Consider the following 24073-nt stretch of genomic DNA (forward strand, 5'->3'; position numbering starts at 1 on the left):
TTTATTCTCATCTCCATCGCTTGCACAACTAGGAAACATACACTTGTATGAACATATTTCTATAAGCAGGACTATCTACCCTTTAACAATTACACTATTCTGTTAAGAAAAAACAAACCAAATATATTTTTAAAAATGTAAGCATAAAGCAGATCTTAATTTAATGTAATAAAAAAATACTGTAATGCTTGTTTAGATGCAAGCCAACATAGTCAGCTGTTATGTTTTTTAAACAAGCATGTTACATGCATTAAAAAAAAAAAATATCCCAGCAAACATTGCATTATTAATACACAAACTCAGGTGAACTAATAATTTTAGAAATGCCCCATCTTTGCCCATGCTGCTAAAGCAGATCAAATGACATCTGTCAACACCTGCAGTCCCGTAGCTGTGCACTGCCTCTCTCCTGGCACCCATGTCTTACAGACTTTAGACTATGATCCTCATTCATACCTGATACTGTTTTGCTCATTCCCAAAATATAAAATTTTGTCTCTCTTAAATCATCTTCAAGTAGTTGAGGAAAAAATAACTTCCCCTTTCTGAAAAAAAAACGCAACAAAACAAACACCCAAAGAAACCTCACCCCAAGCTGCTAAATCTTATTTGCAGACACCTCAAAATAGATTAACCCATGAGCACTGTCTTGATCCCACTAAATCATTTGTTCCAATTTCTTTCTTTATATCAATCAGATCAGCTGCCATCTTAATAAAAAGTTATAAAATACACATTGGGATTATATTACTTTTGACTACTTAGAAGATTCTGATACAGTTATGTAGTCCAGGAATGCTACTTTAAATTTTAATATTTACTTTCAATATTTACTGTTATGGAGTGGTAAAGCTGAGTTGTGAATAATCATCTATTATTCTCTCTGCAGTGTGTCAGAAGCACAACTTACCTTCCAGAAAATTTGTAGGTGTATTCATCTAGAATATAATAATGATTTCAGTAACTGCAGAGTTCAGTGTGGTAAGTACCTAACAAATTATACTTTATACTATTAAAGGTTAATTAAAATGCTGTTGTAATATACCACTGTAAGTGACACATACCAATTCTGAAAATGCTAATGGGCATCTTCTGACAACTGGTAACTTCTATCCTACATACACAGAAAAAAAATTAAGTTACTCATCTCATCCTGAAGAGCACATACAGTCTTCCTAGATATTTTGTTTGTGCAGCTGATGCTTAACACTGTAAAGCACTAACTTTTCACCACAGTCAAGAAGTTACTCTCCTGTGAAAGTCTGTCATTGCTAAGCACTCTGAGCAGCAGTCAACTGTTCCTTCCTTTCACCTTCCCCATTCCTTGCATATCCAAACAATATCTCCCTCTGGAAACTTAACACAAATGATCTTGAAAGCTTTTAATGACTTTTAAGCTCTAGCAGTTTCACACAATATACTTTCAAGCATAAATAGCAGTGACCTAGAAAGATGCTTCCTATAAACCTGTCTGATGGTCCATCACTTCAAGGTAAAAAAACCAACAAAAACAGTTTTGTAAACAATGGGGCACTAAAAACCTAGCAGTTTGCAATGATCTCAGAGAGCTGACATTTCTATCATAACCAAAAAAGTAATTTGAAAAAGCTAATTAAGAAATAATTTTAGTGAAGGGCAGTTTACTATCTTAAAGTACACACATTTTGGCTTAGCAGAAGTGAACAAGTTATTCATTGTGTGTCAAAAAGGACACCTCTGTTTTGACTGAAGTTTATTCAAGTATTAGCTATATTAATCTTCAGGAAATCTAAAAATCATGTTACAACCCATCAGACTCTAGTGCAATTTTATTAATAAGAGTATGTTTCTCTTCAGTTGTCTCTTTTTAAAGTTTTAAGATTTCCACACACATCACAGTAGATCTTGATTTCCTGATATCAAATTACTGCCCAACATCTGCAAATTCACATCTACAAAGGGCTCAAGCTTTGGTTTGTTTTATTATAAAAAAAACCAACCAAACAACAAAACCCCAAGCTTTTCTGTTTTTTAAACAGGTTGGCCCACCTCTCTCACCTAGCAGATTGGCAACTTGTAACTTTGAGTTACCAGAGCCCCCATGTTCAAGTTTCTCCAAGTAGCTGAGACCCTGGCAAGAGGATGCAATGCTGGTGGCCTGCAGCACAGACAGACTGTGCTGAGGTTGGTCCATGCTGCCCCGACAGGTAGAAATCGTGTCTCCATTACCTCACACCTTCTACCTCCACACAGATACAGGAAATAGCAGTAAAAATAAATGGAAACATAGCCTTTAAAAAAAAAAAACACGCACACACACACACAAAAACAATTATCTAAAAGGAATGAAAACGTCCTTCATACCTACTAAATGGCTTAAATGCACCCCATAAACAAAGAATACCGAAACAAGAGGCCCAGCTACCCGGCCCAGACAAGGCTCCCGGGGCTCTGCCCGCCCCTCCCGGGCTCGGAGGGGCGAGACAAGCCCCGCGAGCTGATAACGCAAACGGCACCACAAGCCACATCCAAGTTTCGCTACAATTCCTGACATCCTGCACACAGCCCGCATAAACCGCCAGGAACCCTCCTCCTCCGTGGGCTCTAAGCCCCCTCACCCCGCTCCGGGCCCCCATCGGGCGGGCGAGGTCAGAGCCCCGGCACGGCAGGTACGAAGGCGGGAGCGGCGCGGGGCAGCCCCGGCGGGGAGGGTAGCGGGGCAGTGCGGGGCGCGTGTGTGCGGGGCCGGGGCCGGGGCCGCCCGGCGGTGCGGGAAGGGGCCCGGGGCCGCAGTCCGGGCTCTGCGGCCGCGCCGCCCCCCCCGCCCCCCCGCAGCCCTGCCCGGCGCGGGGACGGCGCCCCCTGCCGCTCCCTCCCGCACTCGGCTCCGCGCCGCCGGTTGGGCTGCGGTGCATTTTGGGTGGGGGCTGGTATTTTTCTTGCACGGCCATAAACCGGGAGCTACAATACGAAGGGAACGGGGAGGGGAGGGTGGTGTGAGGGGGCATCGCCAGCATCGCGCGCGCCGGGGTGCTTGTTTTGGGAGGTCTCGCCCGCCGCACCCCCCCCTCTGACCGGCCCCCCCCCCCCCCCGGGAGAGCCTCCCCACCCCCGGGGCTGCAGCCAAGCGAACGGGGTGGGTGACACGGGGGGTGCAGCTCCCGGCAGAGGAGCAAGGCTTGAGGGTTTGAATTCCCCCGCCTTTGTCTGAAAAACGGGAGTCGGTAACTATAGCCCAGGGTAGGGAAAGGAGGGATGGGTGAGTCAACGTTGCTCCATCCTGCAGCTGGTGCTCGGCTCAGGAGACCGGCCGCCGATCGCGCCTTTTCCCGCAGGCAGCGACACCCCGGCTGCCGAGGGAGGAGGCTGCTCCCCATTCATCGCACCGAGCCAGCGCTGCTCCCCGGGCCGGCCCCGGCGCCGACCTGTGCCCGGTGCCGGCACAGGCTGCGGGCAGCGCCGGGATGCTGGACCCGCTTCACCGACTCGTCACCCCGCTCACTTCGCCTTACCGCCTGCGCAGCCCTCGCCACCGGGACACATCCGTGTGTGGTCCCCCCCACCGGGAGGGGGAAGGGAAGAGGCTGGCACCGCATCTGCCGCGCGGGCCCCGGCTGGGAGGGAGGGCAGCCGGCAGCGCAGCGCTCCCCGCAGCCGGCCGGAGCAGAACCGGCCTCCGTAAGGCGCCCAAGTCTCTTCAACATGTGTGCGGCCGGGGGAGGGGACCTTGCCTGCCAACTCCGCAGCCCCCCGCCGGCAGCGGGCAGGGCGGCGGGCACGGCGCGGGGCTCCTGCCCCTCGGGGCGGGTGCGGGGCCGGGGCTGCCGGGGGCCGCGGGACGGAGGGAGGGGAAGAGGGGGCGGGCGGGGGCTGCCCCCGCCCGGGTCGGACCGCGGACTCACGCACACACCTACCTGACTGGGGCTCTCCTCAGCAGCGAGGGCGGGCGCTCCCCCGGCACCTCTGGCTGGGGGTGGGGGTGCGCGGAGCTGCCTCCCTGGCGCCGCCCGGGTCCCTGGGCGGGCGGGCGGAGCGGAGCCGGCGGCGGCGCGGGGGAGACAAAGGGGGCTGGATAGCGGGGGGGGGGGGGGGCGGGGGGGCGAGTGTGCGGGGATGGCCTATGGTTGAGCGGGTCCCGGGGGGCGGGGGCGGCGGCTTCACTGGGTTCGGTCCCCGGGGCGGGGGGTGTGGGGCTCCGGGGCGGGGGGGGGGGGGGGCACCCGAGGCGCCCTGCAGACAATACAGCCGGGTCCCTCCTGCCCAGAACCTGCCCTGGCCAAGATGGCGGCCGAGAAAGAGCGGAAGTGACGCGAGACTCATTAGCATACGGGACTCATTGTCCGGCGGGAGGGGAGGGGGCCGAGCCCCGGGGGGGAGGGAGCCCGAGCCCCGGTGGATTCCCGCGGGTCTGGCCCCCATCCCGCCCCGCGGGCCGCGCCCCGCCGGCGGCGGGCGGGCGGGTTACATAACCCCGCGGGGCGGGGGGGGGACACTCTCGCGAGAGAAACGGAGCGAACCGCTGCGCTCGGCGGCGGCGGGATCTGCCCCGGCCCCGCTAGGAGGCGCCGCGCCCTGCGGCTGGGTCTGGAGAGGGAGCTGACGCCGCCCGGTTATCCCTCCGCCGCCCCCAGCCGGGACTACATCCTGTCCTGAGGGGCCTTCGCCGCCGGGGCGGGGGCACGCGCCCGGCGAGCGGCGCGCCCACGTGACGGCGGCGCGCCCACGTGACCGCGAGGCCCGGAGCACACGGTCTCGTGCCGCGGCGAACGGCGGCGCCTCAGGGCGCGCCCGCCCCGCCCCGCGCGGACCCGGCCCGGCCCGGCCCGACCCGGTCCGCTCCGTTCCGTTCCGTTCCGTTCCGTTCCGCCCCGCCGGCCCGCAGCCCGCCCCGGGCACCGCGCCCCGGCCCGGCCGCGCCGCTCGCGCTCCTCACACCATGGACAGCGCAGCCCGCGGCGCGGCCTGAGGGCCCGGGGCTCGCGCCCTGCGCCTGCGCCTCGAGGCGGCTCCTCCGGCGGGAGCGGCCCGGGCCGCGCGGGGCCTGCGGACCGCCCGGTCCCCTCCGAACCGCCCGGTCCCCTCCGAACGGCCCGGTCCCCTCGGAACCGCCCGGTCCCCTCCGCCGACGGGAGGGAGGCTTCGAGCCAGGCGAGGCCTCTCCCGGTGCCTCCGCGGCGAAGTCCTTCAGAAACTGGCCCGAGGTGGCTGAGGTGGCGGGGGACGTGTCGGGCTGACACACGCTGCTCTGACACCTGAGCTTGCCGTGTTGTGGCTGAACTTAGGAAAGGCAGGCGCCCAAAGGCGGGTGTGTGGCCTGTTTCTGGGGAGCTTTGTGCGTCCGTGTCCGCACGGAGTGAAGAGAGAATTAACCGGAGACGTTTCAGAGCAGTAACGTCTGGGGGCTGACGAGGCTCCACGTGTGATGCTTTCTCTGGGTCAAGAAAAAAACACGCTCAAGATCTCCTCAACAATCGAGGCCCAACTCTATAGCACGGTAAAAAAAGAGCTCTACAAATGAAAGGGAATGGTGGCCTTTGTTGCTTCAAAAATACACACAAACACTTGAAGGATGAAGGAAAGCCTAATTCCTTCCACCCTCAGCATTCAAAACCTTTCTGGTTCAGAGTGCCATGTATTATAGGTGAGCCTTAAAATATCAGAAAGAAAAGTCCACGTTTTCAAATCATTGTCTGAAGTATAAAAGCATAGAAAAGTTGTCATAAATAACTTAAGACTTCATAAAACTCAAGGATCTCCTGCATTTTCAAGTGACTGATAGCCTGAAAATGTGTACACCACTGTGTTCACCACAATTCACATAAATAGCTTTTATGAAGAATTTAATGACATTTTATTGTATTTGTTAGCTTGATTTAAGACTTTCTAGATGGGCAGAACTTAGAAGTAGGCTGTTTGTCACTGTCTGCAAATCATACCTTTATTTCACCAGGTACTTTCATGGTATTTTCACATTAGTGGTCACAAGAATCAGTAAGTCACAGAAAAGTGCCTTTCTTTTACAGCAGAATGGAAAACCACAAAACTTATCTGCAAAAACAAAGCTTGTGCTTCAGTTTTAGAAGGGTTTCTAGAACTGAAGTACTTCAGTACTTCAGTACACGTGAGATATATCTCAACTAAGGAAATCAAAGAATGGTGTCTTTTTTTCTATAAAAACTTCAGTTTCCCTTACAAAAGTGTATATTTTTTTATTATTATTTGATGGCACAATTAAGAAAGGAGGTTGGGAAACCTTTTTGAAGTGTTATTAAGCTGGTACCATACTCAGAAGCTACCAACTAACTTCATGGCTGCTTCAGCCAGCTTGATTGTTATCTACTAAAATACACAACCTCCAACAAACTTTAGGATGTTCCCATTTCAAGACGTTTTTATTCATACTTTACCACTGACCACTTGTTAGCAATCACTTATTAGTTGTGTGTTACAATACCCTTTTACTTATCTAATGTGTCTTACTGGTCAGACTTCTGTCTTCTCCTTAAAATCAATATAAATGTTGGAATGAAGGGAGGAATGTTTGCAGCACATTTAATACACAAGTATTGCTACACAAACTTTCTGTCTTTCTGAAAGAAAACAAAGCATGATGATCAACAATTCTAAAAGGTTTGGAGTGAAGAATGAGAGCTGCTGCTTCACCTACTGAGAGTTGTGCTTAGGATGCTTTTGGATGTACAGAAGAATGTTTAACTGAGAAAATTAATTGTATTGACAGAGAAATGCAAGTTATCAAGCACTGATGTAGCTTTTGAGGCTTCAAGACATTCTTGGGTCATTTGGTTCTTATACCTGGAGGATGGGCAAGGTTGGTCCCTTGTAACTCACTGTATCTGTCACCACCATGCTTTGGGGCTCTAGCATGGATTTACTACACAGACAAATTTTTTTTATTTTTTTTTTTTTAATAGAAACAGTAATAAATAGCAAACAGAAAACAGCACCGGGGAAAATAACACATTTAAAACAGCAGTGGAAAAAAACCCCACACAACTGACCTATTAGCCTTCCAATCTAAGTAAGAAGTGTCTGAAGGTTAGAGGAACTGAATGTAATGGGAAATGATAATGAAACTGGAAATAGAAATTATATTTCATAGATATTTAAGGGAAGCAACACAACAGGAAGGTATGTGAGAAGGATACAACAGAACAAGCAGAAACAGTTGCAATTCAGGCAGCAGAAGTGAATTAGGTTCTTGGACACCTTTCCATGTCCTGAATTCCGGGTACAAGGATAAACATCAGAGTAATTTTGTATCTTGCTGCAGTTTCTTGATACTCATCAGAAGAAGCCTCCAGGCTAGGTTGGCAGTCTGAACTGCTGAAGATAAGAGTCCTCCAACCATTTCCTTAATGTCAAGGAATTTCCAACTGGAAACAGCATTTCCAGCCATGACAGTGGCACCCAGTCCAGAATAAGGGCCAAAAAGAGTATGGAAAACAACTCATGAGGAATTCAGAAACTGTAATTCAGGGTGAGAGGGACTTAAATTAGATGTGCATAGAAAGAAGCATCAGGAGGCAGAAGCACCCACTCTGCACAAGATGGGTGATGCAGGCAACATTTTTTAAGGTAGGGGAGAGAACAAGAGAAGGAAAAGATAATGCAGCAGCAGTTTGGGGAAATGTGAGCCTGCTTTGGGGCAAAATCTGCAATGACAGGGCTGAAAAATGGGAGGGAAGGATGAGACAGGACATGTAGAAAGCAGCCCTCAAAGGTCTCGTTCTCATTCAGTGAGAGTTTTGGTGGATGTTTGCAGTGTGACACCTGTCAACAGCAAGTTAGAAAAGAAAGATGAGAATAAAATCAAGTTTGTATGAAAAGATTGATGTTTAAAGGTAAAATTCAAGCAATAGGCGAGGAGAAAAGGAGTCTTGAACACATTTTTCTACAGTGTGTACAGAGTGAGGTGAAACAATGAAACAAAAATTGACAGTATGAAACAAAAAATGAAACAAAAGTTGGCAGCATTTTTATATACTTTTTATATGACAGAAGTGGGTATTGTTTCTCACAATGGCCACTGGAAAAATCAGTAAAGTCAGAAAAATCAGCAAAATCTGAAAAGTCAGCATTGTAAAAGACTAAACAGTTAACATGAGGGGAGAGGATTAGCATTCCCAAAGTGAACAGTTACAATTGAATGTGTGTTGTGCTACGGATTCAAGTCAGAATTGTGCCCACATTAGTAACTGGACTAGTTTAGCAGCAGTACCATGTTTGGTTTGTATTCAAATGCAAAGTAATTAAGACAACTAGCAATGGCTTTAAGCACCTAGCATAATTAATTATATAATAAATACTAGTAAGTTAATCCTCAGCAGCAGTAAGATCACTGGTCTCACAATGATCTTGAAGACCCGTTAAGCTCTTGTGCAGTTTAGACACATCATCTGTCAGCAGTCTCTAACCTTCTTCCGTGAAGACGACTTTGGGAAAAGTCACCAGGAAGGAACCAAATTTAGTCTGTACCAAGATGAAAGTAGGGAACAACTATCCCTTGACACAGAGTAGTCTCCTTCTTTTCTCCTTTTTTTTTTAAGAAGATGCTCATATTAAACAGGTCTGTGATTAGAGCTGCTTAAGATAGGCTTGCATAATTGGTTGGAATAACTTGAAATAAAAGGTTGATCCCTTAGACAAACCACCAAGAAATGTGTCTGTCATAAGCAACACATAGTTTTCACTTGGAAGCTGGTCAGTCAAGTATCATGTCCTTTGGAGGTGATGCTGTGCTGCCATGATACAACTACATTCTTTCTGTGGGTATTTGGTTTCTATCTTACATGCTGGCAATGCTTTTGGAAACACTGTATTCAGATAGATTTACTTAATGAAATATGTTGATTAAAACTGAAAAAAACCCACCTAACTTCAGTATTTTAATATTTCAATAATTAATACTTTTCAAACAGCTTGTCTTTCTTACCTCCCCTGCATTGTACAGTAAGTAATATAATTATTTTGACAGGATCCACCCAGCAAAAGTACTGCCATTTGCCTTCTTTGCAAGAGCAAGCAGAATGGAAACTGGACTAGAAAGGAGAGCTCTCCAAGCACATTCCAGTCATGACTTGAAATTCACCAGGTGGTAAGTAAATCTGGTTATTTTCTTCCTGGGTATCACCCCAGTAGTTGCTCAGAACTAGTGGGACAGCATACCCCAAAGCATTCTCAAGCAGTGACTGTAAGAGCTCAGTCAAGCTCTTTCCTGTTCTGGAACAAAAGCAGAGATGCAGTTTAGTGCTCAGATCTTCCCCTTCCTGAGACCACAGCATTTTAGAAGCTTGATAACCATCCTCAGCTTCCTTGGAAACACTGAGTTCTCAGCTGTGGTTGTCCTAGGGGTTTGACATGTTTGCAAAAAATTAAAACAGGAAAGAATTTTGTGAGCCAAACACAAGTTGGCTTTTCAAATTGTTATTAGTAGGATGGACCATTGTACCAATATCTGTTGAACAGTTAATGCAACTAATCTTGCAGATAACCTTCCATTTTATTATCTTTTGTCCACTGCTGCTTTGTTGAAACCCCTCCCTCAAGGGCTGAGTTTTCAGATCAAATTTTGGGTTAAAGGTTTCCTTCTCTGCAGTCCCAACATATTCTGCCCCAAACAACAGCAATCACAATCTGTAAGAAGTTATAAATGGTCACCATGCCTGAAAAAAGAAGGTAAAATGTGGCAGGAACCAATGATGAAATGATACTCAAAATGTTTCTGTGCTTTACAGAAGTTCTGTGATTACCTTCTTTATTCATGTCTTCTACAGCATAGCACCCTTCAGGTAGTATGTCACAACACAATGACACAGTTTGATAATAAACAATCCTCTCATCTGCATATACCCTGTTCATACTGAGCCTCATGTTAAAATTTGCCTGGAACTTTGGACTGTCAGCCATTGAAAAGCTGTTGCTAAAGTCATCAATGCATTGAACTCAGGAGGCCATCTGTCATTTAGTTCATTTGTGCCAAGATTTCAATCCATGCTTCTACTTGGAATCTTGATAAGCCCTTAAATAAATATTATTGATTAGTCATAATTATTTTTTACTGTTGATATGCAGAAGGTTGTGCAACCTTGCAGTTGGCTTTCTACACAGTAGACTGGGAAGTGTTTTGTTATAATGCTTATATTGGCAACTAGGTACATCTTTTATTGCAGGTTCAGATTAAAACCTAAGATTTAAATAACTGAACAAACCAAAGCTGAAACCAACTCCTTCCAACCTCAGGTCAGACAAATCCTCACCCACAAGACCCAGAATAGATAAGCTAGGGATCTCATTCTGATACTGGTTTCCCATTTGGTTGGATATGTTAACCAGGCCTTGGTTGCCTGAAGGGGTTGTCTCAGCTTCAGATCCAGGTCAGAGAGATTAAGCTGCTTGACCTCGTGAATGACAGAGCTAAATCTTCCTATGTCTGAGAGTGACAAAATCCGTACCTCAGGGTATGAACATAAGTATGTTCTGTGCACCCTGAGGCAGGGCTCTTGAGGGGGTATGGGGCACAAGGAGACCACAGCTGCTTGCAGCCTGTCTGCCATGTAGTGTAGTCGATCAGGTGCTGAGTCCTTGGACAAGAGGTGGTATCAGTTCTAGTAGCGCCAGTTGTATGTTTCATCTCACAGGGGGCTGCAGGTTGTCTAGGAACAACACAGAGCTGCTGAAGTCACTCAGCAGAGCCCTGGCTGGGGACGTGTGCTCAGCAGTGCTCTCAAACCAGAGTGCACACACCAAACTTAGGTCAAGGATGGTCCCAATGATGTGCCATGCAAAACTCCACTGCTGGCCACACTTCTGATGCAGCCCAGGATGTGATTTGCTTTACTTTAGAACCAGATGTTTTTGGCCAATTCAGTGGAGAATCTCACAGGAAAGAAAGTACTGCAGGCTGAGATGTGGGAAAGGATGAAGGGAGAGGTGATTTAGTCCAATTCTATAGAGGTTGTTTCTTTTCCTAACTCAACATTGACAGCCTAGTATATCATGATTCTCTCCTCTACAAATGCACAACCAATAGCTTCCTCTTCTGAAATTCAGGCTTTTAAAACTTACTGTAAGACAACTTTTGAAAGCGTGTTCAGCATTCACTGAGTTCTCTGCAACCCAGTCCCCTGTTTTTTTTAAGAAATATACAGGGTTTTTTTTTGCAAGGAAAAAACCCAGATGATTTCCACAGTGTATATATTGTGAAATGTGTGTGTGTATTCTCCACTAACTCAGGTAAATTCTGCATGTTCCTAATTCTGCTTCTTGCTCATAGATCCATGTACTAGTTTCTTGCAGTAGTGCTCCATAATACTGGAACCAGTTTCATTCTTTGTGACCTCTTCCTGTTTCAAGGACTGTAGAGTGTCTGCTTGTGTCCTGATGCCATGACTTGTTTTCGTTTCTTTATAGCACTTTTTGATGACTTCAATACTATTACCTTGAAGCACAATAGGAAATATTACCTGTTTATCTAAAAACTCAATATCGCCCGATCAGGTTTCAAACCTTCATATGCTGGAATACACAAAATAAGCCATGTATTATGATTCTAATTTGTATGTAAAAGCACCTTCTTCCAAACATGATCTCATAAATAAATACATGAAGGAAACTTACCAGGTAATTTTCATAATTAAAAAGTAGGCATGCACATTCTAAAAGCTAAACCCTAATTCACAGCAATTAATAATGAATAACTAATATAATGGACTTTAGTTTTAAATTGTTACATGAAAGTCTGAGAAAAATACAATCTTGCTGAGGCTCAATTTGTATCCTAGCAAAGTTTTCAGCAATATGAAAACTTGAATAAACATTGAAAAAGTCACTATTTAGTAATGAAAAACTTTGTACCTATATTGAACTTAAAATGTTGATTTTATCCATAAACCTCCAAATGAAACATAAATAGATGAAACCTCTTCACTGGAGATTTCAGTGGCCCTTCAGATACAGAGATTTATTTCTGTATATATTGTTAGATCTGATTAGCCTGCACCAAGTGAAGTTATATATAATTTGCTGGAAAAGTACAGGCAAATGTCACAAAACATACAGTTAAGACACTGTAATCCAGTTATGTGCAGATTCAAACCCTACAATTCTATTTTTTATTATTTTGAAGCAAATTAAATATGAAACATTTGGTCTGAGTAGTCAGAAAAGGAGAAAAATATCAGAATGTGTAACTACACTAAAGAACAAAGCAATGTCTTTTCAGCAATCCACTAGAAAATAAGCTTTTGTTTCTAGTTTTATTAAATTATTTTTGCAACCATGATAAATAACTATCTGATATACAAGTTCAGAATTTATCTACAGACTTTCTAATTTTTTTTCCAATATTAACAACTGTTTATAGCGTATAAAGGAATGCAGACAATCACAAGGCAAACGGGCATAAAAGTTCAGGCATCTCTTGCTTCTCTTCTCCTGCCATTAATTTTCTGATACACGTATCCACAGACCGACCCTTGTCCTCCCAGAAAAAAAAAAGGACCTATTTTTCATATATATATAAATATAAAGCCGTGATTAGAATAATTTAATTTTCTTGCTTCCTTATTTTCCCATTCCTCCAAGTGCATATTTGATTGCAAGGGCTTAATAATTTCTGAGCTCTCTATCGAACAGCAAAAGAAAAAAAATAGTATTATTCTGTATTTTGTTCATCAGAATCTGAAACAAATACAGATTTCACATTGCCAATTGTTATTTGACATAAGAAAATTTTCTCAAATGTCTTCAGTGAGGTGAACAGGGTCCTCTCTCACCCTGAGATTAGGCACCATGTCATACTCCTCTTTTATAGATTTTTAGTTTCTAAAGAAAACAGGAAAAGGGAATATCTGCTTCTGAACAAACACACAGGATACAAAATTATTCCACACATAGGGTCTTCTTTCTTATCCAAAGAATATTCCTTCTTTCCAGTCTAGGAAAAATGTTACAAAGAACAAATTGCTGCACTCATCTGTATTTCCTCTTAGCTATTGCAAGCTATTTTCAGTTCTGTAGAAACTGTTCTAACTATCTGCTTTAAGATACATGTATGTATGTGCTAAAGAAAGAAAGGCAACTAAAAGAGAACTAATTGACATGTATTTAAAATACTATCTGCAAACCACAGACCAAGGATAAGATAAATTCTGTTGTTTTTTTTTGTCCTTGCTTGTCTTTATTCAGCAGAAGCTAAAGATGATTTTGAAATAATGAATCATTTCTAGCAGGAGATCATTTAGCTTTGTGTTCTTTATTAGGACTTCATTATTTTTACAAAAATAGAATAGAGCATTAGTCTTTATTAGTTTTTAGTTTAACATACAGTTCATTTATTTTGAAAGGAGAATTTTGGCATACAATATATTTAGTTCATGATTGGTGGTTTGTTAATTGTTAGTTTATAGCAGGTCTTCTGGTCCCCACACAAATTATCAAGCTTCTGCTATTATATATTAAAAACCACACAGATGTCAGAAAGCATTTTTCTAAATAAGTTAATTTAGGATGAACTATCATGTTGTAGCAAACAAGGTCAAGAGTCCCTTTAAGAAGGAGACTATTTCATTGCCTCCCAGTTTAGATTCTCCATAGACACGGTCCACAAATGAAATAGGAACCTGTTGAAACAAGCAAAACTATTTTTAAGGTTCAAAACCTAAATAATCAGACACTCCATAAACAAAAGAATGGCCTTTGAACTACAGCATGTTTAGACATGGTAAGAAGGCAAGCACTAGACTGGCTTCCTTTGTGTTAGTTCTTACCAGTGGCTTTAATGTTGCCCCATAGCTGGGGAGCATGAAATTATTTGGTTTATCACCTTTAAAGATGCTCCAAAGACATTACTCAGTGGCTGGATGATACATCAGTCAGAACAAACTGAATAGTTCAGGTGCACTAAAAGCCTGGGGGCTTAAAATGAACCTTCACCAGTTTCCTTGTTAGCTAAGTTCAACACCTGCCTCAGGAAGGCAAAAATGTTCTGCCACCATGGAACAGCACTCTGCTCAGCCTCACCACAGGCCAGAAGATGACATCTGAATAGGGCAGTTAGTGCACATTTTACAAGCAATACCTGTCTTACTGGTCTTTGATCATTGTATAGATTATTTACAGGACTGAAGGCATTTAAAACACCAATTCTGGTTACCTTACTGAAGTGATCATACTGTCCAGATTAACTCACTATTCATGTCAGGAACATACGGCTTCTCAGTAATTTGACCACATACAAATGACATATGACAGGACATTTGGCCAACACTATTAGAATATTTAAGAATTTCCACACATATTTGTGTGCAAAACTGAATTACTTCAGGGGCTAAAATAAAGAACTGCAATTGCAAAAGTCATTAAAAAATTGGCTTAGCATTCTGCTGGCAGTTTCAACCCGAAATCATCTGGCAAGTGGAACACAAGAATCACCACACCCTTGCATCTGTGCCAGGACTGAGGATTTCTCACAATTCTAGCAGATGAGTCCGTGGTAGAAGAGCACCCAGGGCAAGAAGACTGTAAGAAGATCCATAAAAAGGCATGGAGATAGACTCAACAACGACACTGGCCTTCCTAGAAGGATCCCTTTGATGATCCCAGTAAGAATCCTGGCAACTACAGACAGCTGATCTACAGGGCATGGACAGAAATCACTGAATACGTCAGTGCAGGGTGTCAGAAATGACATTTCCTGACCAGTGATGAAAAAAATGGTTAATATCTCATCTAATAAAACATGTCCAGTCTTTCCCTTCAGTAGAGGAATTAACTACCTGTCTTGTTGCTGGACATTGCCCTTTCTAGCATTTGTCTTAAAAGCAGCATTTTCAAAGGATGTTTTCCATGTACTGTGATACATTTCACATATGGTAAATAAGTACAGCAAAATGAAACACAGGAGCACATGAGATCATTCAGGTATAGCCTCATCTCATTATCCATTTGTTCCTTATACACTGGCAGCTCTCAATCTTAGTTTTCAATTCTGCTTAAGAAATATTTGATCCTCACAACCATATCTACATTTTACAACTGCATAAAAATTCCTATTCTGCCCATAGAGTTGCAGCACCTGCAAACCAGGAATTAAGACATGCAAGTGTCACCACTTCTGGAATTTCAGTACTAATAGATCATAAGTATTGATCAGGAAATACCGTATCAATATACTTGAAATGTAATGGAAAATTGTCCTGCCCCAGGAAGCTACAACATTGATGATACACAGCACAGTAAAAATACAAGTCTTTTTTATAGGCTCTTGTCAGCAATCTGAACACTGTTAAGTGTCTTAGAGATACCACAACAGAAATCTTACAGACAGGGTGGAAGCAGAATAATGAAGCAACTTTTCAGTTGTTAGAGAGAACACTTCCCATGTGTGAGAAACCAAAGGAGCAGGGAAGATCATGCTTACTGGAGGATGTAACAAGATGAATTGTGGAGGATGGCCTAACTGACCCCTCCCAAAACAAAGCCCATGTCTCACCACTGACTGGGAGACATCAGGCCTAGTGAAGACTGTGTCAGGCTTTGAAACGGAGGACGAGTATCTTATATTTGATGCTATACAACCAGCAGAGGCATGTACATAAATTAGTGGTGGGATCAAATAATAGGAGAGGAAAAAGCAGCAGCCTGAAAAAGTACAAGCAACTCAAGATTGCATTTTTTTTAAAGCTAGGGAAGTGTATTTTACTGTTTTAAAAATGTATAGTAAATAAAACCTCATTTCAACCCTAGGTTTCAGTATCTGGATGCACAGACAGGTGAGGATTTAATTCAGCAATATTAGAACACTATATGTGAGTACAGCTGGAGGTGAAAACCAAGGAAATTTAGGGTCCAACCCCAGCTACACAGGAAAGTGATGTTGCTCCATAAGCAAGAAAGGTGGAAGAAATTGTGTGGAAATACTTTGTTGATAAAGAAATGCAATATATACGTTTTTGAGAGACAAGCACCAACAACAGGATTCTCTGACAACTCTCAGTCATAAAAATGATTACAAAGAACTGGTTCTGAGATTTGGCTGTGAAGAGAATTCCAGTGAATCATCTTTAAAGACACCAGCAAGAGCAATTCAATGAAATACAAAAGGCAGCAATCAGATTGCTGGAAATATAAGATCTATCAATCGTTTGGTGTTCTTTTTCAATGGTTGTAGCTGGTACATTCAAAGAGTTTAAAAGTAGGAAGTTGTGATAGCTTGGAAGCTGGAAAATAACAAGGCAATAAAGGACAGAGAACAGAATAAATCTGAAACAGAATCAGGCTGCTGGTGAAAAAAAAATTATTTGAAGAGACCTAACTAGAGATATCTGTACAAAATGAAGGAGGAAAGAAATGGCTCAGAGCAGCTCCATGGTATATTTTCACTTCTTTCCCAACTTTGAAAAATTGTGTGCAGCCAAAGAAATGGCAACAGGAATAGAGACTGATCTGAGAAGCACATCAGCCATGGGAATAAGTAACTGGAATTTCAGATCTGGTATGCACCTGGAAGAGCTGGAAACAGAGAGTTCTATATATGTAATTTCTTTGTATCCATTTGAAAATCTTGCTGCTTCTTGTGAGCACACAAAATTTCCTATGCTCCCAGTAATCTGTATGTACATTTAAATGCAAGCACAATATACTTATTAAAACCTTTACTATACCTCTCCAATAGTATATCCTAACTGTCTAGCCCGAACAATCATCTCCATCTGGAAGACGTATCCTTTTGAAACACATTTTTCCATTAGTTTCTGTAACACTTCTTTTCTGTACAACCTGTAAATGATTAGAAAAAAAAATTAAACCTAAAGCACAATTTCTGAACTTCAGAAATCAAGATAATGTGTTGAAATCTTACCTGTAATGAGTCACTCATATCACCACTATTTAAAAAAAATCTTTAACAAAGTCATAGTTTTTGCAATCTAGTCTACTGTTTCTTACACCCTTCCAAAAAGATTTAATAGTCCTCACTAAAGAAGGTCTGTTCTTACTCCAGTTCCTTGTTCAGCAGTTTCTTGATTATAAATAAACTTCATGAATTGAAATCAGACCCATACCTGAAACTCCCTGTTAAGTCTGATGCACCTGGTCTCAGCAAAACCTGAGTTAGAAAATTGGCACCACGACTGTGAAAGAAAACATGAATGTCAAAATTGCTCGGTACACAACTCCAAGAGATCAAGCAGAATTTCTAGAAAGTAAGTAAATATCATCCTAGCAGGCAAAAAAGAAACCTTTTATTGCTTAATATGAAACAACGGTATTTCTAATGTGTTTCCAGTGCTAGATTTGACTAATAAATATTCATTTTAAGCCAAAACTCATAATTTTAGTTTTCAAATGTTGATTAGTAGATTATTGAACTTCTCTATGAAGGGAAAAACAATGATTTTTAGGAATTAGGTTTACAACCTGTTTCTCTATGGTAAAACTGTCAGTACAACTACACAGTAATGCAATACAAAAGAAATTTGACTAGAGTCAAACCAACATTTTTCTTCTCACTAACATTCACTGTAAGCAGAAAATAAGATGCTTCCTGGACAAATGTGAGACTTGGATTTAGAAAATCATGGTTCAGGTTTAGTTTACACTGCTCTCATAGGCAAAAAAGCTCAACAAAAGAAAATTGTTGTGAGGTTGAAAAGCCAGCCATGATGGTCTTGCTGAGGGTTATGTTACACACTGGAAGATGTGCAAGTTCTTCACCAGTATGATGTACAAGGATTCCTCTCTAACATCAACTTACCTCTCTTCCTTTTTTTGAGTGTATATTTTATTTAGATACACAAGAAGATAAGCACTTACTCCAGCCATTAAAAAACAAGAGCAATCCAAATACAGTCCCTGTTGATACCATCTCCAGATCTGACTGGCAACACAAATTCTGCTCCTAATTCTTTACAATAACTTATAAATCAGCCTTACTTATGCCTATTCTCTTAAATATACCATAAGAGAGAGACTTTTTGCACAAGAAACTTGCTGATTACCTCCTGAAAATCTTTAGGTCCCTGTAAACCAGGGAATCCAGCCTCCATATGCTTATACAATGTTGACATAATTTTTTCCTCTTTGCTTTTGGGAGAAACTTCTCCCCAGTGCTCAGTGTAACCACCTTCCAGTAAGGTCTAAGTAATGATTTATTGACATTGATCGTGCCAGATAATTCTTAACTTAGGACAAATCGGAGAGTCAACAGAGGGGTTTAGTAAGTAATTTACTGTTTAGGGAAAAGATCACTATAGATCTTAAAACCATCTAAATGTGTCTTTTAAACTTGACAAAATGTCATAGCCTCTGCTCATTCTTTTGATGATGAAGCTGAAAATCTGTTCCACTCTGATACCATGTACATTTGTCCAGTGTTGGACCCATTTCTCACACTTTCTCTTATAATTACATTCTTTTTTGGTGGGTTTTAACCCAAGAATTTGCAAATCATGCATGCTTCTATTATTTCATGTAATTTTTCAGTACCCAGTGTTATTGACTACATTCTCAGTACAGCTCAACCAATTCATTATTTGAGTACCTGGAAATCTTACACATTTCTAACTAACAAATTTATATATAAATATCTAGAAAAATACTAACCTGATTAATTTTCTTTTCAAATCCCAGCCATATACTCCTCCATTTCCTTTATATCTTGTTCCAGATACAATATCAAAATTGCCTTCTTTCTGCTTTCTACAAGCAATTGGTTTTGTCAGAAAAACAGGAGGAATATTTGTATGAAGGTAGTACACATTTCAAAATAACAATAACTCTTTCAGTACAAAACCTATATTCTACAAACCTTTGAGAAATAAGTAGAGGAAAGCAAGAGTCACAGCAGTTATAACCATTATGCATGTAAAAACCTGCTAATTGTTCTCTTAAAAAGAACTATTTTAGGGAATCTTATTATATTTTTCCAGCTATGTCAGAGAATTTCACAGACTGCTTCATAAATTATTTATGAAGACTAACTCATGTTTATATCTGTACTTCTCAAAGCTGAACGATCATTACAAGGAAGAAAAGTACTTAACCACACATACACTCTTCAACTTGAAACTTCAGGACTTTTGTTCTGGTTAGCAACTAATTATTTTTCTGGATTATTTTGGGACAAATCTGATGAGGTGCAATCAATTTTATTTGAATTCTTGCCTTGCCATTTTTTTTTACTACAGCTAGACAGCTATACAAGAGTGTAAAGCTTTCAAGTGTTACTATGCAACAATAAATGTTCAGAAATAATGTTCTCATACTACAGTTGGCACCTACCTGATAAACTCTGGAATAAATTTTGGCTGAAATGGAAGGAAAACAGATCAGAAAAGAGAAAGGGGTGGGAACAGAAGATATAAATTAATTATAACAGACTAAAACCACAGTACATAAAATAGACTTACATGGTGAGAGAGGTCAGCATCCATAATAACAATAAAATTCCCAGTGGCATGCTTCATTCCATGAATATAAGCAGTACCTGATGAAAACAGCACAGAAATAATTTCCCTCACTATCTTAACATATGCAATCTAGCCACAGTCTTCACTTATTTTCTAACAGGTCTAAGTTATACTAGAAAAGGATCAATTAAAAACTCCTAAAATTTATTTTTAAATGTATCAGTGGTCAAACATTAAAATTACTTTTCCTTTTCCCTACAATTTCAGCACTAGATTTTAGAAATATAAACAATGGCAAACCCTGCTGCACTAGAAATACTGAGAAACATTACTTGATAAGTGGGACACACTTTGAAATAACATTTCCAGAAGTGCCTTAGGTCCTTATGAGCCACAGAAAGCTGGAATAAGACACAGGCAACAAAATAATCCTACTTTCCAGACTAAGGGTTTATTAATAGTGTACAGATTTTGGTTTGTTCTCCCTGACACCATGAATTATATTGATACCTAATCTCTAGAGGGTCTTTTTTTTTTTCTTACTATAGATTTTGTTGCATTTTATTCATCCTGTATGAACTGGGGTAGCCATCTTGAAAAGAGCTGGAAAAAGTCCTGCTGTTACTGTTTTCCTCAATAATGCAAATTTCTGATCTGACTCATATCATTCCAAGATAGCACTGCTTCCAAAGAGAGAACAACAGAGATTAAAACTGGCCTATATTCTTCACTGAGCCAAATGACTCTTGAGTCTTTCTGGTAACGTCATAAAGAGTAGATAAAACTGAAAACAAAACACTCTCAGTTGATGTCCTCAGCAGGCACTCTCACTGAAAACTGAACTCCTGGTTAATGAACAACTTGTCTTTCCTTTCTTTCCATTTGTTTGCAAAGTTACACAGTAGGAGTGTCACAGATCTGTGTACTGTGACTGAGTAGTAGACATGGTACATGAAAAAATTAAATTCAGTCAGTTTTAATCAATAATACTGGTCACATCAGGACAGAGGATGAAAAGATAGCATAAAAATGCAGATATGTAAACATTTTGAGTTTCTTAGATATAGGAGATGTAGAAAAGGTATTAAAAGGTGATTTAAATAGACAATTCATTATAAAAATTAGAATTTTATTTTTGTTCAGTGGACTGGAAAAATTACTGAGCTGCTGTACTCAGTACATAGGGCACGTCAGATGCTTTACCATCACATGGAGGTGAGGGTTGCCAAGACAGTTAACAAGAAAGGCAAATACCGATTAACAAAAAACTAATCAAGGTATTGCATTTTACCATTTTCTCCATTCCTATTAGAGGAAAAGAGAGCTAAGGATATGACATGAATCTTAACGGAAACGCTTCTATTTTATGACAGTTTTAATGTCATTTATTACTTCCTAGAGTATCTGCTTTTTTAAAAAGCAAATAATGACAACCTCAATTTACATATTCTGTGGAATATGGCATCAGAGCTATAAAATTACAGTCCTACATCATTCCATGCAAATTTTAATGATCAATCTCAATAGCACAAGATTGGCTCCCACATTAGTGAGATTTCTGCAATGCCTGTAACTTTTGCAATGTACTGTAAAGCCTTCAGTTCACATGTTGATTAATTGGTGAGGCAATATTTAGTAGTTGGAGAGCTGGACATCTGTCAGATACATATTTTTTTATTGAATTAGAGTAATAATTCACACTGAAATGGGTTTAACTGTGAAGAGCTCTGTCCAAATACATGTCAGAAAAACATCCTAGCCTTCTCTGGAGATCACACAAACTATAGTCCCATTTTTGAAGCATCCTGCACATATGTAGTCTGCACAGAAAGCACCACTGTCCCCTCTGGATCAGCAGGTTACACACAAATCCAGCAGCTCTTCTTGTAAAACATTATATTGTTTCTCAATGTAGAGCCCTCATTCTGTAACCAGGGAGTGCAGGAGCTGGGGGGAGAAGCAGCAGGATGTTAACAGGAAAACACAGCTGTACAGAGTTGTAGTGAACATTGTTTTCAGGTTGGAGGTTGTGGGGAGCTTGTTAAAAATATTACTCTGTGATTTTTATGTGTGTGGTTTTTAAGCTGGCTTGCTTAAAAAAACTTGATGAAATAATAGATTTCTGCTTTTGAGCTTTACTATGATTCTTCTGGATCTTCATACACTTGAATCAAAGAATACAGCAGGTTGTTTTTTTATTATTTTTTTGCAGTACTAGTGAGAGTTATTAAGGGACTTACCAAGGCCCAACTTTCTTGCTCTGGGTCTTAGGAGCTGTAGAATATATTAAAATACATATGTATTACTTGAAGTACAATTTAAAATTGATTCTAGTGACACCTTAAAATTTGCTATTTTCAAGGTATAGAACATTTTAAAATGTGCTTCTCATTTTTAGAAATCTAGATAACATATAAAAATAAATATATCCAACAAAATATGGAAGCAACAACCATTATATTAAACAAGCATTTGATCAAGTCTTATTTAAAAACAAACCCCTTTTAAGCCTACTTGGTGGTTCTGCAGTTAAAAAGCAAAGCAAAATCAAAAGGACCATCTTAGTAACCAATGGATTTCCTCAGATTCTACTCTCTGAAATACAGTTATAAATCTGATCAGCCTCCCCAGTACCACTACTTTTAGGGAATGACAAACAGTAACAGCAAATATTTTAGCAAGTTTCCCAAAGTGATTTAGCATCCTTTTGGTACTGAATATAAATGTCCAGGTATTCATGTGCAGACAGATGTAACCCATGAATAACAACCATAGAACAATATACTATAAATCTTTCAGGATAGGAGTAACCAAGCTTTAAACCTGGGCCAAGAGCTCCTGCAGGGCAGCATGAAGTGCAGAGGGAGAAGGGGACACCACTACTAACAAAAGAGGAATCTAAAATCATCATGACAGTAATTTAGCTTTCAGCTCTTTCTAGAGTGCTGTTGATCTAAGTCAGCATTTGGGGAGCAGAGGGCAGATGTTTAATCAGTCATCTGAATATACTTCAGAAACACATTTTAAATCTCACTTTTAAATCTTGGCTAATTTTAATGTGTTATCTGAGACGCCATAAGCAACATGACACAGAGAAGGACATGGATAAGAAAGAGTGAGCAACCACTACTGCTTCTTAATGTGTTATTTTGGTTTCTGTTTTTTCTTTTTTCTTTATTAAATAGTCAAATGTGAACATTAATCACAAAAATCCCTTTGATTCCTCATCTACTTCCTTGAGTATGCTGGCCTCTCATTAACTACATCCCATGACTAGTAACCATAACACAGAGTCAGAAGCCCCACAGGGTTATTTGGACACAAATTAGAACAATGACTTTGCTCAAGAGAAAAACAAAACTATCAGGAAACAATGACAATTCACTTAATGATAAATGGCAGCTGATTTACACTGCAGTAATATCAGTGTGAGCAGATAGTGGTGCCTCCAAGAAATTCCACTCAAATGTGCTGGACTCAACCCTGCTGCAGGGGTTGGTCCACAAGTTAGACTTTGAAATTAAACTCCTAAGCAGTGAGGAAAGGCTGGCTAACTACTTTGAACTTTTCTATTATTAGTATATAGAAGACTCTAAAATGTCCTATATACATTGTTCTTAAAGTAATCTCTAAAAATGGTATTTAAAAAATACTTGTTAAAACCTTACATTTACACAGTTACAGACTAGAGAAGGGTCTGACACTGCTTACAGCACAGAGCTGTCAAACTGAGCATTGAGTTTTTACACTCTTCTGTGATAAAACCTTCACCACAAAAAAAGCTGCTCTAATGACCCATAAAGACTCAACAAATGACAGTATCTCACTGCATATAATTGATGGTTATATGGTAATACAGAAGAAAAAACAGTCCTGTTATTCAGGAATGTGACCAGACAGATTAAAAATAAATCACAAGACCAGACTAGCTTTCATCTTTCCAATTTCCCTATTCCTGCAGTCATATAAAATGAAATTAAAGCTTATCCAAACCTCATCTCCCCCTCAGGCACACACCAAGCACACACACAACCACTATTCACTACTCATGAGGACACAGCAACACACTAAGTCTTGAAAACATTTTGCAAATGCCATTTCATGATTCTGCACGTTCGCTCCTAACGCTGCAGGACCACGGTCATTTCACACCTGTCTGAAGTGCTGCGGGAAAACTTCAATAACTTGCTTAAGGATGTAAGGAAGTGCAGGATCCAGGGAGTCTGTTCCAGTTCTCTAAGGTCTTCAGATACTTTCCCATAGGACAAATAATACAAAATACACAACTCACTATTTTATCAGGTCCATATATCTTTGCCAATTGTTCAGCAACTTCCTGCGTCCCATCCGGGCTTCCATCATCTATGACGATAATTTCAAAATTGTTTCCACTGAAACGAGAGTGATTTTTTAAATGAACAAGCGAAAACCCCAGTCTCGCCACCTGTGTCCCTTCTCCCTGCAGCTCTGGCAGCCCCGCGCCCACCCAGGGACCCCGCACCGCCCCCAGCCTGGGCCGGTACCTCTCCTGGAAGGTGCGGACCAGCAGCCAAACGACGAGGGGCAGGTTCTCCCGCTCGTTGTAGGTGGGGAGCAGCACCGAGACCTTCTCGCTGCCGCCGGCCGCCATCTTGGCACCCGGAACCGGCGGCGGGCGCCGCAGCCAA

General features: G+C 41.6%; 2 protein-coding genes and 1 long non-coding RNA gene across 14 annotated transcripts in view; 1 reads left to right on the forward strand and 2 right to left on the reverse strand.

The window, feature by feature from the left end:
* The window catches only part of ADNP (activity dependent neuroprotector homeobox), a 28263-nt gene extending 24243 nt beyond the window's left edge, over window positions 1-4020 (reverse strand). For 5 of the 12 annotated variants that reach the window (XM_051633185.1, XM_051633184.1, XM_051633191.1 and 2 more), the window contains exons 1-2: window positions 3894-4019; window positions 1065-1114 (exon numbers count right to left, since the gene is read on the reverse strand). The gene's annotated coding sequence lies outside the window, so the exon portion shown is untranslated. Of the gene's footprint in view, window positions 1-1064; window positions 1115-2037; window positions 2243-2597; window positions 2617-3893 lie in introns of those variants that run through there. The other 7 variants (XM_051633187.1, XM_051633183.1, XM_051633178.1 and 4 more) reach the window with 5 other exon arrangements.
* On the forward strand, window positions 3594-11616 carry LOC127390976 (uncharacterized). Its single transcript, XR_007890981.1, has 3 exons — window positions 3594-3657; window positions 8975-9094; window positions 11410-11616. It is a non-coding gene; the product is annotated as an uncharacterized LOC127390976 (long non-coding RNA).
* A 1617-nt stretch (window positions 11617-13233) lies between these two features.
* On the reverse strand, window positions 13234-24069 carry DPM1 (dolichyl-phosphate mannosyltransferase subunit 1, catalytic). Its single transcript, XM_051633196.1, has 9 exons — window positions 23930-24069; window positions 23698-23797; window positions 21647-21680; window positions 19407-19483; window positions 19279-19304; window positions 18601-18696; window positions 17061-17129; window positions 16662-16776; window positions 13234-13619 (listed from the first exon to the last, which is right to left on the reverse strand). Exons 1-9 carry the CDS (start codon window positions 24034-24036, stop codon window positions 13515-13517), a joined length of 729 nt encoding a protein of 242 aa, XP_051489156.1. The 5' UTR covers window positions 24037-24069; the 3' UTR covers window positions 13234-13514.
* Window positions 24070-24073: the final 4 nt, after the last annotated feature.

This window comes from Apus apus, chromosome 15 (assembly GCF_020740795.1).
Source record: "Apus apus isolate bApuApu2 chromosome 15, bApuApu2.pri.cur, whole genome shotgun sequence".
NCBI classification, from domain to species: Eukaryota; Metazoa; Chordata; class Aves; order Apodiformes; family Apodidae; genus Apus; species Apus apus.

Bases quoted from the DNA above. Each gene is read 5' to 3' on its own strand.
- DPM1 (XM_051633196.1), bottom strand. From the start codon at position 24,036: ATGGCGGCCGGCGGCAGCGAGAAGGTCTCGGTGCTGCTCCCCACCTAC. The intron at 23,798-23,929 runs GTACCGGCCCAG...CTCTCGTTTCAG, and splicing joins GTCCGCACCTTCCAGGAGAG to TGGAAACAATTTTGAAATTA. The intron at 18,697-19,278 runs GTAGGTGCCAAC...AATTGCTTGTAG, and splicing joins TTTATTCCAGAGTTTATCAG to AAAGCAGAAAGAAGGCAATT.